At 57.4% G+C, this 13,024-nt stretch overlaps 2 protein-coding genes across 4 annotated transcripts in view; one reads left to right on the forward strand and one right to left on the reverse strand.

Moving 5' to 3' along the window:
• Window positions 1-2,602: 2,602 nt before the first annotated feature.
• On the reverse strand, window positions 2,603-12,021 carry PGAP2 (post-GPI attachment to proteins 2). Of its 2 annotated transcripts, XM_088140391.1 has the most exons (5): window positions 11,574-12,016; window positions 11,222-11,480; window positions 11,040-11,149; window positions 4,813-4,921; window positions 2,603-4,035 (listed from the first exon to the last, which is right to left on the reverse strand). In XM_088140391.1, the coding sequence occupies exons 1-5, from the start codon at window positions 11,748-11,750 to the stop codon at window positions 3,905-3,907; spliced, it is 786 nt and encodes a 261-aa protein (XP_087996517.1). In that variant the 5' UTR covers window positions 11,751-12,016; the 3' UTR covers window positions 2,603-3,904. The 2 variants fall into 2 exon arrangements, with proteins under 2 accessions (XP_087996517.1, XP_025029557.2); XM_025173789.2 differs by having other exon boundaries at window positions 11,222-12,021.
• Window positions 12,022-12,256: 235 nt separating this feature from the next.
• NUP98 (nucleoporin 98 and 96 precursor) overlaps window positions 12,257-13,024 on the forward strand; it is a 40,260-nt gene continuing 39,492 nt past the window's right edge. For both annotated transcript variants that reach the window (XM_088140369.1, XM_088140370.1), the window contains exon 1: window positions 12,257-12,506. The gene's annotated coding sequence lies outside the window, so the exon portion shown is untranslated. The remainder of the gene's footprint in view (window positions 12,507-13,024) is intronic.

Raw genomic sequence — 13,024 nt, forward strand, 5'->3', positions numbered from 1 at the left:
CCCAGGAACGCCTTCACCAGCCTTGTCGCTGCCCCCTTCCCAGGTAGGTCCGGGATCTGGTTATCCAGAGGGGCCAGCTGGGAGTAGAGCAGTTCCACACATCACAGGTGGGAGCCTTGCCTGGCCCAGCTGCCAGGAAAGAGGTGGCAGAGTCAGTCAAAGCAACGCCTGCCCGGTCCTGCTCCCACTCAGGAGGACTAAAGCTGGGCATCGTGGCTTCCTGCGCCACCCAGGCTCAGCTAGGGCTCTAGGGGCACTGCTGCTGCCCATAGAAGTCTCATTGAGGCCCCCAGGGCTTCTGGCTCCTCCTCCGGTGCCCTAATGAAGAATCAAGAGTCTCCTCTGCGTTTTGCCTTCTGTAAATCCCCCTCTACAGGAAAAGACGCCCCTTGGGCTGGCTTCTTTAAAGTTCTGGGCAGGCTGCGCGAGACCAGCCGATGCAGGACAGGGAGAGGTGGTGTCCTGCCACCAAGATGCCAGCCAGAGCAGGCCATGGGGAAAGGCGTTGGGGCCAAGGGTGCCGGAAGGGAAGGGCTGGGTCCAAGGAAGGGGGAACAGAGGCTCTCTCCAGATTCTGCACCTCTTGGCTATGCTGGCTGGGGATGATGGGAATTGCGGACTGGAGAGCGCTAGACTGAGGGCGGCTCCTATAATACCTCCTAAGGTTCAAAACAAGATGTAGACATCGTCTTAGTGGAGTCACCTGAAAAGCTCTGCTCATCAGTGTTGGTTCTCACTGCCGCCGCCACCACCTACTGGAAGGTGGATTTTGAACTTGGGACTACCCAGATCGCCTCCTTAAAAGTGGCCCATGGCTGCCCTTGGCAGAGAGGTGGGGGAGGCCATGCCAAGTCAGCTGCAGGAAACGAGCTTGGCTCTGAATCTTTGGGGAGGGGAGGGAGAGGTGGCGGCAGCGGACCTTGGGATCTTTGGGAGGGCCAAGCAAGAACGTGTGGGGCCTTCTGATGGCCCTCCACCGCAGATGCAACCAGGGCTGTCCGGCCCCACCAAACGGGGCTGAAGAGCAGCTGTCGGCACAGGGAAGAGGAACCAGATCCCCCGCTGGTCACTCAGCCTCCCAGCCTGGGGCAGCTGCAGCACCCGTGACTCCCTGGCAGCTGCGTTAGGCACACATCTGCAGCAACCCTCGTGCTGGCTGAGCTTGGGCCCCCACAGGCCAGCCTGCAAGCCCAGAGCTTCCCCTCCTGCCCTGCTGGAAGACCTCCAGCAAACATCGTGTGGCGGTCTGCTCCACTGGCTGCCAGCTCACACATTCATGAAATTCCTCGCGACGTCAAGGCTGACCCTCTGGACATGTAGTTTTAATTTGCTGGTTCTGCTCGTGCCCTCAGAGAGAACAGAGAGTAAGTCCGCTCCCTCCCCGTAGAGCATCCTTTTAGACTAGTGTCTCTCAACCGTAGCCCCTTTAAGACATGTGGACTTCAACTCCCAGAATTCCCCAGATAGCCATGCTGGCTGGGGAATTCTGGGAGTTGAAGTCCACATGTCTTAAAGCAGTCAGGGTTGAGAAATACTGACATTTGAAGATGGCTCTCATCTCTCTCCTCAGCATTTCTCCTGCAGGCTGAACATAACCCGGTTCCTTTCATTGTTCCCCATGGGACTTGGTCTGCAGGCCCCTCTGAACTTGCTCCGATTTCTCACTGCCTCCCTTTTTTGAAAGGTGGTGCCCAGAGCTGGACGCAGCCTTCCAAACGGGGCTGGACCAACGGACTGGAGCAATGTCTTCCCAGGGTCTGGACCACATGCCCCTGCTAACAAAACCAAGATCGCCCCACAGGGCTGTTTAACTTGGGGTAAACAAGGACCCCCAGATCCCTTCAGGTGTCTTCCTGCCAAGCCAGGTCTCCCCCCTTCTAGACTCGCGCCTTACCTTTTTCAGCCCAGGTGCAGAACTTGATGTTCCTCTCCGTTCAATTCCATCCTGTTCATTTCAGCCCCCTGCTCAAAGCCTTACTACACCTTTTAATATCTTCTCCTCTAAAATATGACCCACCCTCCAGTTTCTGGGTCATCGGCAACCTTGAGTTCTTTCTTTTTAGGGATGGGGGAGCTACCTACTCCCCGTGGTCCTCACCAGAAGTCTTCAGCAACCACCCTGCTCGTCCTTGATGACTTGGCTGTCCAGTTTGTGGAAGATCCAGTCATCCAAAGCAGAAACCAGTCACTCCCCCATGAGCTACTCTGACCATATAATCCCACATGCATCCATGCCTGTATCTCGGGGGAGTTGTTGGGGTCAAGGCCTGCATCTCCCCAAGAACCCTAAGCCCACCCATGGCCTTCCCTGAGCGCTTCCTCTCAGGGTTCAGGTTTGGTAGATGCCTTTCAAAACTGCCCAAATAGGTGGGCAGAGAAACTGGGTGAACGATTTCCTTGAATAGGGATGGGGGGGAGAAACAACTCCCCCCCCCAATTTTCAAGGGCAGGATGCCTCCTCAGCTGTAAAAAAAAAAAGCACCAGGGAACAGAAGCCGAGGAGCTGCAGACCAAGAGGGAGGGCGGGGCAGTGAAAGATTGGGGTGCAGCAAGGACCCCTCCTTGCCATGTGCCAGAACAGCCCCCTTTAAAACCGCAGAGAGAACTTATTTTTTAAAAAATACTCAGTGCTTTATTTTGTGGGGAGGGGGAATTTGATGAAAATACATTATCTGGCAATGCAAATTTTTCCACACGCGCACACCCGGAGGCAGGACAGCAGAGACCCAGAACCGCACAAGGGGAAGCCAGTCACCCCAACCCAAGGCACCAGAGTGCCTCTACCGTCCACGGCACACCAGGGCTAGGCCCACCGACCTTGCCGCGGGGGGCCGCGGAGCAGCCTCCCAGCCTGCTTTTGGCTGCAGTGCCTCTCCCAGAACCCCGGGCGGTTCTCTCCCTGGGCTCAGCCCCGCTGCCCCTGGCCACCCCCCGCCCGCCCCGAGCAAGAAGAGGCCTTGAGCAAGAATGGAGCAGCCTGTGAGCGAACCCGTCCCTTCCTGTGCCGTGCTGGCCTCCGTTCCCATCACGTACGCGGTCCGGCTGCAGGGAAGGAGACAGACCCGTCCTGCCCCGCTTCAGCCAGCATCGTTCAGCCGGCAGAGCCTCCTCTTCAGCCGGCAGGTGCCGTAATTCAGACTGGCTGAATTTGCCTCTGCTTTGGTCGCACAGCCACGACACACCAGCACACACACGCCCCGATACTCTAGAGATCCGTATCTTGGGGGGACGATGCTTTGAAACCTCTTCCGGAATTCCAATTCCCAGGAGGGAAAGAGCAAAAGCAGGAGGATTAACACTGTCAACACACAGCAGGCGTCCCTTCCCCCAGCTGGGGGGACATCAGTGCGAAAGCCAAAAACTGAGGAGGGAGGGGGAAAGGGGGCGTCTCAAGAAATTCTGCCCCTCGTGCCCATTCGCTTTAGCCCCTGTGACCAATAGCCTTCTGGACACAGAACATCCCAACGGGGAAACTGGTGGCTGCAGGGGGTCAGTCGCAACTCCCCCAGCAGGGAACAGCTCCAGGGGAAAGGGAGAGTGAGGCGCCCCTCCTCCACCATCCCGGGGAGGGCTGGAGCCCCCCAGGGCTCACCCAGGTGGGGGGCAGCAGTGGCCTTTGCAGGCCTCCAGACGTCCCTCCAAGAGCAGCGTCAGGTGAAGTCAGGCTACGAAGCCTCCTGCCCTTCCCTTAGCAGAACCGGGCCGGAGGGGGAGTCCTTCCCTGGGGGGGGGTCCTTCCCTCCTTCAGCACAGAACGTCTCTTCCCCAGGAGAAGGCTGGTCCCCCACAGCCACCGCAAAGCCCCCTTTCCAGAAACTGCCCTCTGGCAGCATTCCAGCACCCATCACAACGCCCCCCCGCCGGCAGCCAGCGGGGCTCCTCCAGCCGGCCCGGGAGGTCTCTGCTAGAAGTACTTGTCCTCCGGCTGGGAGCTGACCACCAGCTCCTTGTTCCCAAAGTCCCACCAGGCTGTCATGTGGAAGGCCATGTTGGACAGGACCACCAGGTACTCAAGGAAGGCAAAGACCGTGTACACTGGAACAGAAAGCAGACAGAGAAGCGTGGAAGGAGGCCGCTCCGTGGATCATCGCTCTGCAGCCAGGAGACCCCCTCCCACTCCTGGGTTGAATGAGAACTCCCCCCAGAAGCAGGATCCACCTCCTCCTCCCCTTCTCCACAGCTGCTCTCCAGCTGCCCGGGCTCCACCCCGGCCCTCTCCGCCACCCAGGACGGTGACCAAACGGAGGAACCGGGAGAGGGCTGCGGCTGTGCAGAGCGCCCCACCGACGGACGCGCTCAGGAACTCAGGGAGCTCTGAGTCAACACCGCTCTCGTCGCTCTGGCCTGCTGGATCCCACAGACTGGGTAAGGAACCCGGGCAGAACTCGGGCCTCCAGCCTTTCACCAGGCAAAGCCCTGCGTCTCTGCCCAGGGGTGCCCTGGGTCCCGGGAAAAGGAGGGAGGCTTAGATTGATTTTCTTGGAGTAATTTTGCAATCACTGCATCATTTTCTTTATTTTGTTATACTTTTTGCTACGGTTGTGATAAATGAATTACAATTACAATTACATTTGGAAGGGACAGCAGGGGGCCCAGGAAACGCGCACCCTCCCATCTAGAGAACCTGAGGCTGAAGAAGGGCATGGAAGCCCAGGACTCCTGAACTGGCACAAAAAACGGTGCCTCCTCACTCTACGAGGTTGCGGGAAATTGTGCTTGGGAGATGAAACCAAAACATCACTCGAACCGAGTTTCAGATCACCATAATTATTGTCTCCATACCAGTAACAGAAAAGGGCCCAGCTGCCTTACCTCCAGCCTCACAATACCAGTTGTGACGGAAGTAAAAGCACACGGCCACCAAGAAGGTGAACAGGTTGAAGAGGAAGAGCCACCACTTCCACTTGTAGGACGTGCGCTCCTGTGGAGAGAAACGCAGGTGACCTCCCCGCTGACTCTGCGTCCTGGATCCCAGCCCAAGGCCCTCAGCCCCTCTCCAGCCCCCCGCCCTGCTTCAGCCAAGCCAAAGCCCAACAAAGCCCCCTGTGAGAATCCCCTGCGACCTCCTTCATTGTCCCAGCCCACCCCGGGACATCCAGAGAGAAGGCCATTGTAACCAGACAAAGCACCCATTGTCTCCCTCCAAAAGTCTGAGTCCTAGAGGGAACCTCCTGTTTCCCCTGGAAGTCCCCATACCAGACAGGAGAGGCAGCTCTAAACCCACAGAGAATTTCTACTGAGGTGGGAAAAAGCAATCCTGAATGCCTCCTTGCCCCCCTCCCAAAACTGGCCACCCTCAGGACACAAGCACAACCAGGAAGGCAGTAGCCAGGTGATACCATGTCACAATGCAATGGAAATGTCAAAAAACACATCAGTACTGCGAAAAAGGAAGAATCCCATGCTTTGGGTCAATAACAATAATATCATCATCAACAACAACAGGATCATAACACCTTCTCATCGATCTGTAATACAGCCATTCTTGTAACACCTGAAAAAGGAGGCAACAGAGCTGGAAAATGAACAAAAGGCTAGAGGAAAGATTATAGAGAAGCGACATTCTTCATCCCTGCAGACAGACAAATCTGACAAGCCTCGACTGGCATCAAAACAAGACTGGCCATTCCAGAGCCAAGAGCGGCCACCAATGCACTGACAATCTTTGACTCAAGCCACCGCATCTGCCACGGCAAGTACCCTTTACCAGACGGGGCAGCAAGCTTCTGCCCTTGGGTACCATCTACTAAGGGGCAGCCCTGCAATGGGAGAAGCCACAGCCGAGGGCCAGGGTTTTGCTCCCTTTGGCCAGCAGATGGCTAACCAGAGCACCCAGTTGCACCGTGGAGTGCAATCCAAGCCCTCTCCTAAACACTGAGATGGAAGGGAGCAGCCCCCAAACCCACCAAAGATGCCAGTGCATGCTTGGCAGCTGGCAGCCAGGAGCGCCTGGGTACAGTTATCCAAAGGAGAGCCCATGCCAGTGGGGAGAAGCAGAAGACTTCCCCCAACAACCAGCAGTCACTCACAGAGAACAGCTTCTCTCCATGCAAGGATCCTTCAGCAGGCCCACAGACATTTGCCGGCCTGTTGATAAACAATCTGGAGCTCCGTGAGCCAAGGAGGGCTTTTCCAGGATCTCTCCAAGGGGGATAAATGGGAGTTCAAATGACAAATGCCCTTCACTGTAACGAGCTCACAACAAGACTAAGACAGGGAACTTGTGGCCCTGGTGGCAGCTGCCACATTCTGTCCTCTGTAAGGCCACCTCTGGAGTACCGCCTCTGCACCCTCAAAAGGACACCACAGAGCTGGAAAAGAGCAGCAAAGGCTAAAACAGCAACGTAAAGCAACAGGGGTGTCTGAGCTCGTGGGGAAGGGGGGCAGGAGAACCATCTGAGCTGGAGGCACGTAAAAGGAGTCAAAAGGGGGGGAGCACAAGCAACACCCCTCATTAAAGGAGCCGTGCCTTTTTTCAGGGGTCCACTGAAAAGTTCATCATGGAGAAAATCTACTTACATGGTTGCTAAGAGTCAACAATGACTTGATGGCACATAATCAACTTAAAAAACCACTGGAAATTGGGATAGGAAATGTCGAGATACATTTTCCTCTTCATGTAGTAACAGAAATCAAAGACATCCTACTTCATTACAAAATGTATGTAATTCAGAGGGTTTCAGGAGATGGCTAGAGAAGTTCAGGAGGATCAGGCTGGGCAGCAACAGTGGAAGAGGATTATTATTGAGGTTGGGCAAAACCCATAGTTTCAGGAATGGGAAGTTCCGGAGAACATTCCACCTCTCCTCCAGACCATTCTGTTCTGCCCGTTCCACGCAGATTTCCAAAAATTAATCTTCCAAACAGGAAGCCATTCTGTTTCTTCCCTGGACAGGCTGATCTGGACACTCCATGGAGAACTGCTGAACCATTCCCCAGAATAATATACAGGAGAAATAAAATGTTCCAGAAGCTCCATTCCTAAAAAAAACAGGTTCTGTACAGCTCTCCCCTGTCCTTTGTCAGCTTTGCAGATGCATCTGGTGGACCACTGAATGCAGGACTAGAAAGATCTTCAGCCTCACCCAACCTCTGCGCCTATACTGTAACCTCAGCTCCTAGACCAAAGCATTTGAAGAACATCTCCACCTAAACCACCCTCCACCAGCCTATGAAATAGGATGGCCAAGCTTAACTCAAGTCCTACCGAAGCAGGAGAGCAAATTCTGACTACGGTTGCTTTAAAAACAGAAGTAGAAATCAGCCTTTTGTTAGCTTCCTGACTCCGCTTATTTGAGGAAAACAAGTGCAACAAGGATAGCGCTGCAAAGGATTTAACACGGAGTGGTGATGGAAGGGGGGACAATCAGAGAAGAAACTGACCCTGAGAAGCAGCTACTGGTAGCATCACACACACAGACTACAACAGGATACGGTCTTGTTTCTACTTTGAGAAAGGTTTGCAAGAGGAACTGCACCATGGATGTGACCGAGAGATAGAAAACTCCCCGCTAGATGATAATTCATCTTCAGAAAGCTCCGCCCCACTAGGCCCCAAAGAGCCGGTGCTCCAAACCAAAGTCTATGTAGGACACAAAAACAGCTTCCTCCTCTTTTTGACAAGAACTTTTCTCAAGCAAAATACCAGACTTTGAAAGAATAGCAAAAACATGGTGTATAAGCTAGGCAAAGCAGGGCGGGCAAAAGTATAACAGAGGAGAACCCATCCCAGAGTCTCTGATCAAACCACTCCTCAAATGGCATTGCAGAAAAAAATTTGTTTAAAGAAAAACTAAAGCAAACAAAGTAGGAGAAGAACCGGGTTAGTCTATGGTGAGCTGCAGCTGAATAAAATGTGTGAATCGGAAGAGGTGTTACCAGACTCTTGATTGCAAACTGACATAGATTCATTCATGCAAATAGAGCAACCGTGCGAATCCTTCCTCTGTCCATTTTCAGCTGAGCAGAAATAATGCCTCCTCAACTTCTGGCAACTGCATGGACATGCCTGTATCAGCTGAGGCTGAATTTCTGAAGGAACCATTTCTCCCTTTCTCCCCTCCCCAGTCTCTTTGCTCTCTCTTCTGCTGGTCATTGATCCACAGGATCGGGCCCCAGACTTCGAAGTGGGTGGGGCTCAGGGCTGCCACGGCGAGAACCCCACCCTTCAAGCCCCAGCTAAGGACCGCAAACAAGCGCAATGTGAAAATTCACACAGGAAGTGGCAGACGGTAAGTGGTAGCCCTTGGACAGGCTGTGTGAAAATCCTCCTCGTGTCCTTAACCGGGGGTATCTAGCCTTAACCTTAGACTAACCACTCCTCTGGCTCATTCATGACATGCGCCCCCCCCCGCCCTGCGCTCATACAAGAAGAATTACCCCCCACCCCCCGCCTGTAACCATTCCTTTGCTCCCCACATCCTCTGCACAGCCGTTGTTTCAGAGTTGTCCGGGGTGCCCCTCCTGGCCCTCAGCCACCTAACCCGCGGCATGCCACCCTCCGCCACAACCACGGCCAAAGGGTAAGAAGGCCTAAGAAAGATGCCTGAGAGGATTCCTGGTGGATCCCATGAAATTCGGCATCGTCACTCAGCGGTTGGAGAGAGCCAGAGAGATGGCCTTGAAGCAAATATTCAGAAACCGTGACGCCCAGAGAACCACAATAATGCCTCCCCTGCTCACTGGGGTTCAAGAGGGAAAAGCAGTCAGGCTTGCAGGATTCTGTTATTACGGCCTCTTTCAATCAAGGCTGCTTCCTGGTCTGCCTTGAAGGGCTGACAGCAGCAACTAGCCAGACATTTCTGGGATTAAGCCACAAGGACAGATCAACCTCCTGCTCCGCAGCCAGACTTCTTCAGAGGAGAACTATGTATTTTCCCTCCTGCAGACAGGCTGGGCTGCTGTGAACCAAGATGGTTGCTTGCTGTGAAGCTGGAGAGGGTACTTCACCTATGCACCCCCCCCCCGGATCACTCATAGGGCTGGGATTCGGGGAGAGGGCTTTTCCGCAGTCCCAGGTTAGGTTTCTGGGGCACCTACACCCCCGTCCCTCTCCCTCAACAAAGCTCTCCTCGATGCCCAGTAAAACTAGAGCAGGCTCCAGGAGCCCCAAGTCCAGCAGGAACCAGCCCAGGGGAGGAAAACAGACACTGCCCCCTGGCGGCCCATCCCCAACCCAGCACCAGCCTTGCTCTCCCACTAGGAAGGCCCGACAGCCAGCAAGGGGGCAGCCCAGAAAAGCCAGACTCTCCATGCTCCCTCCAGAGCCCGTGCAGAGCCCCCAGACACAGGTGGGCGAGCAGGAAGAGCGGGGAGGACTCAAGCGTTTCCTCTTTTACACGGCAGACACTGGTCAAAAGAACACGCCAGCAACAAAACCGAGTAATATTTCCAAAGCAAACCAGAAATGCCAACGCTCCCTAGAGATTCACACCTCCTCCCTTCCACATCAGGCAACTAAACCGACACCCCAACCTTGTGTCCAAAACACATCCTCAGCCTTCTGAAAGGGAGCCTTGAACACAACTCCCCCCCTTGGCTCTTGCTTTCGGGCAGCCCCAGTTCCTGGTCTGCTGAAGGTGCTGCGGACAGCAGGAGCATGGCTGATGGCGCATTTGAAGGAGCTCCCTTCAGCACAAGGGGGGAGCAGCCGCTTGCACTCAGCCCCATTTCTTCGAAGGACAAACACCACACCCTTCCACTTGGGAGGAAATATGGAGACTGCGAGGCCCCACACAAAACTCACCCACGGCGCCCAGGAACCAGCAAGTGCCTCAAGGACATTGCCCTCAGAGGTCTTCCACACTCACCCATTTCCAGCAGCTTTCTGCAAACAAATGCTTCTGGATAAAACCTGTTTCACCAGACTAGGCGTTATTGCAAACACCTCCTCACAGAAGAATGCATAGTTTGATAGCCATAACAAGGTCAGAATGAAAACCGAGGCAAGGCCCAAGATTTTGCTTAGCCGGGACCTGATTACGTGGCTTCTATCTGTAGTAAGGTTACCACACGCCGGGCAAAAGGACACGCCCTCCTTTCTGTTCTCGTGTCCTTCATCCGGCAGGCATAGCCTTAGAATCCAATATTGTCTGGCTTTTTGAGTTGTCTCTTCCTGAGCGACTTTTCTTCCCTAATAAGTGTTAATTGCAACTTAATAAGCTCAGTGACCTTGATTACCTTTGCTCCAGCTGCTGCCTGAAATCGACAAGATCTTAATCAGTTCCACACTGAAGACTCTAGCACAGTGTTTTTCAAACTTGGCCACTTTAAGATGGGTGGACTTCAGTGCTCAGAATCCCCAGCCAGCATAGCTGCTCTAGCACATTCCTCCTCAGCTGTATTCCCCCTTGTGTGCCTGTTTACTTCTTTGTAACCCCTTCCTCTTCAATGAATGTAAACACAGATAGGTAAAACAACCAGCCTTAGAACTGACAGTGAAGATATTGAAGTGGTGGAGAGCTCCTGCCTTTTAGGATCAACCATCAACAGTAAAGGAATATGTCGCTGACGAGAACTTGGTAGAGCAGCCATGACGGCCTTGGAAAAGATATTCAGATGCCAGGATGTATGTACAGTATATCTCCAAAGATCAGAATCGTACAAGCCATGGTATTCCCTGTGACACTTTATGGAAGTGAAAGTTGGACTCTGAAGAAGGAAGACAGGAAGTGTATTGACGCCTTTGAACTTTGGGGTTGGAGAAGACCACGGGCAGCCAAGAAAACCAACTGACGGATCATCAGACGAGGCACAAATGACCAGGCTCAAATTATCCTGCTTCAGACCCAGCTCTCTGGAGGAGGCTCTGATGCCGGGGAAGGTGGAAGGAAGGAAGGAGAGGAGGAGGAGGAGGAGGAGGAGGATCGGCAGCAAGGGGGACGGACTCGGCCACAGGAGGGTCGGGGGCGCCGGTGGAAGACCTGAAGGAGCAGGCCGGGCACAGAGCACCGCAGAGAAGGCCTGTTGATGCGGTTGCTAAGAGCTGAGGGCGCGGGACTCTCTCCCCAGGCGAGCCTTGCGTCCCCAGCGGGGCCTACCTCGGGGCTGGCGGCGGCGTGCTTCCCGGTCAGCCGCCAGAGCAGGCAGGTCAGGAACATGTGGCCCAGGGCGGAGGCGACGAAGAGCACGAAGGCGTTCTGGTGCAGGGCTGCGGCGGGCAGAGAGGAGGCCCGTGAGGCGCGGCGCGGCGCTCACCCGCGGCCCACCCCGCCCGGCCTACCTTTGTTCTCGGAGGAGGAGACGTAGGTGAGCAGCAGCAGCGCCAGGACCTCCAGCAGGTTGAGCGCCAGCGCGGCGTGGCAGAGGCGCGGGCGGCGCGGGTGCGGGTGCGGGCAGGGCCGCGCGCGGTAGTGGCGCCAGTAGACGGCGGCCACCAGCAGCCGCGGCGCCGAGTGCAGCGCGATGCAGAGCCGCCAGACGTAGCGCTCCGGCGTCGCGCCCCCGATGGCCGCGCTCAGGGACGGCAGGTAGTTCGGCACCTGCGGGCGGGCGGGCGGGCGGGCCGGGTGAGTGCGGGGCGAGGGGCGGCCCCGCGCCCCCGCCCCCTCCCCCCTCCCTCCCCCGCGACTTACGCGGCAGTGCGTGGCCGTGGCCTCCTGGAAGTGGAAGAGCAGCGCCCAGCCCAGGCAGAAGAGGAACCCGGCCAGCGGGCAGCACACCGTGCCCACGGCCAGCGTGGTGAAGCGCACCCGCAGCAGCGCCCCGTCCCGCTCGCGCTCCAGCGGCAGCGGCAGCGCCACCTGCAACATGCCGCCGCGGCCGCCCCGCTCACCTGAGGAGACAGCGGCGCCGCCCCCGCGCCCGCACTACGGCTCCCAGCGGCCTCGGCTGGGCCCCGCCGCCCGGGCCTGCTGGGAGACGTACTTCGCCGCCCTCCTTCCGCCTCCGCGGCCCGGCCTCCCGCGGTCGCTATAGAGACGGAGCGACCCCCCCGCAGGCGCCTAGGCCCCCCCCACTTCCGGAGAGTTTTGAAAAGCCGCGCCGGCGACAGAATCCTCCCCGACGTCGCCCTCCCGCCTCCGCCCCCCAGCAACAGCGCTGTCGGCTTTCCAGCCAATCGCCGCCTCCCAGGGCGCTCTTCGGCGACGGACGTCAGGAGGGGGGGCGCAGCAGGTTGGACCGGGGCGGGATCAGTGACGTTTGGGGTGGTCTACCCCTCGGCCAATAGGAGCCCAGCGCGAGGCCGCGACGTCAAGGAATGGCGGGCCAATGGGAGGTTCCGGGGGAAGGGAGAGCGGGGGAGCCAATCGGAAGCCTCGGGCGCCTTGACGTCCCGCGCAGACGAGCGTCGAGCGTGCGTGTATGACGCAGTTTCGCCGCGGCCTCCCCCCCCCGATCGCGACCCCTCGAGCGGCTGAGGCGGGTGTCGTGGAGGCGCCGCCACCGCCGCGCCCTCCGGCTCTTCGTCGCAGAGACGCGACTCCGAGCGAGCGCTAGGCCGGGCCGCGGCCCCTGCGCCGAACGCCGCGTTTCGCCCTCGTCGGAAGGCCCAGCCTGGAGAAGCGGTAAGGGAGGGGGCCGGGGGCTTCTGGGAGGAGGAGGAGGGGCCGCGCGGCTCTCCTGCGGGGGGGCGAGTGGGCGGGGTCTTGCGGTCACGTGGCGGCCGGCCGAGGGTCCCGCCGGGCGCACGTGCGGGGCCGATGGGCCCGTGGCGGCTCTCCGACCGCTCGGCCGCCGGGGCCCCCCTCAGGCGTCGCGCCGCGCGGCTCGGGTCGCCGTACCGGGTGGCCTGAATTCCGCCGTGGTGGGTTAAGTGCGGGCCGTGGGAACGCGGGCCGCCCCTCCCGGTTTGTTCACGAAGCCGCGGGCTGGGAAGGGACCTGGTCTGTGCCTTTGTGTACTGGCCCTTTCGGGGTGTCTTCCAGCCGCAGTGGGCCGGTGCCGGAGCCAGCGAGCCCCCTAAAGCAGCGGCCGGCCGAATTAACGCGGGACCCTTCCGCGCAACCGGTCCCGGGCGCTGCAGGTCAGACGCCGCAGAAACGCCTCCCCCCACCCCCTCTGTGAACGGAGCTGGTGCGGGCCC

The sequence above is a fragment of the Python bivittatus genome, unplaced genomic scaffold (genome assembly GCF_059951505.1).
Source record: "Python bivittatus isolate LINGU-HERP-01145 unplaced genomic scaffold, Pbiv_v1 ctg000340_np1212, whole genome shotgun sequence".
NCBI classification, from domain to species: Eukaryota; Metazoa; Chordata; class Lepidosauria; order Squamata; family Pythonidae; genus Python; species Python bivittatus.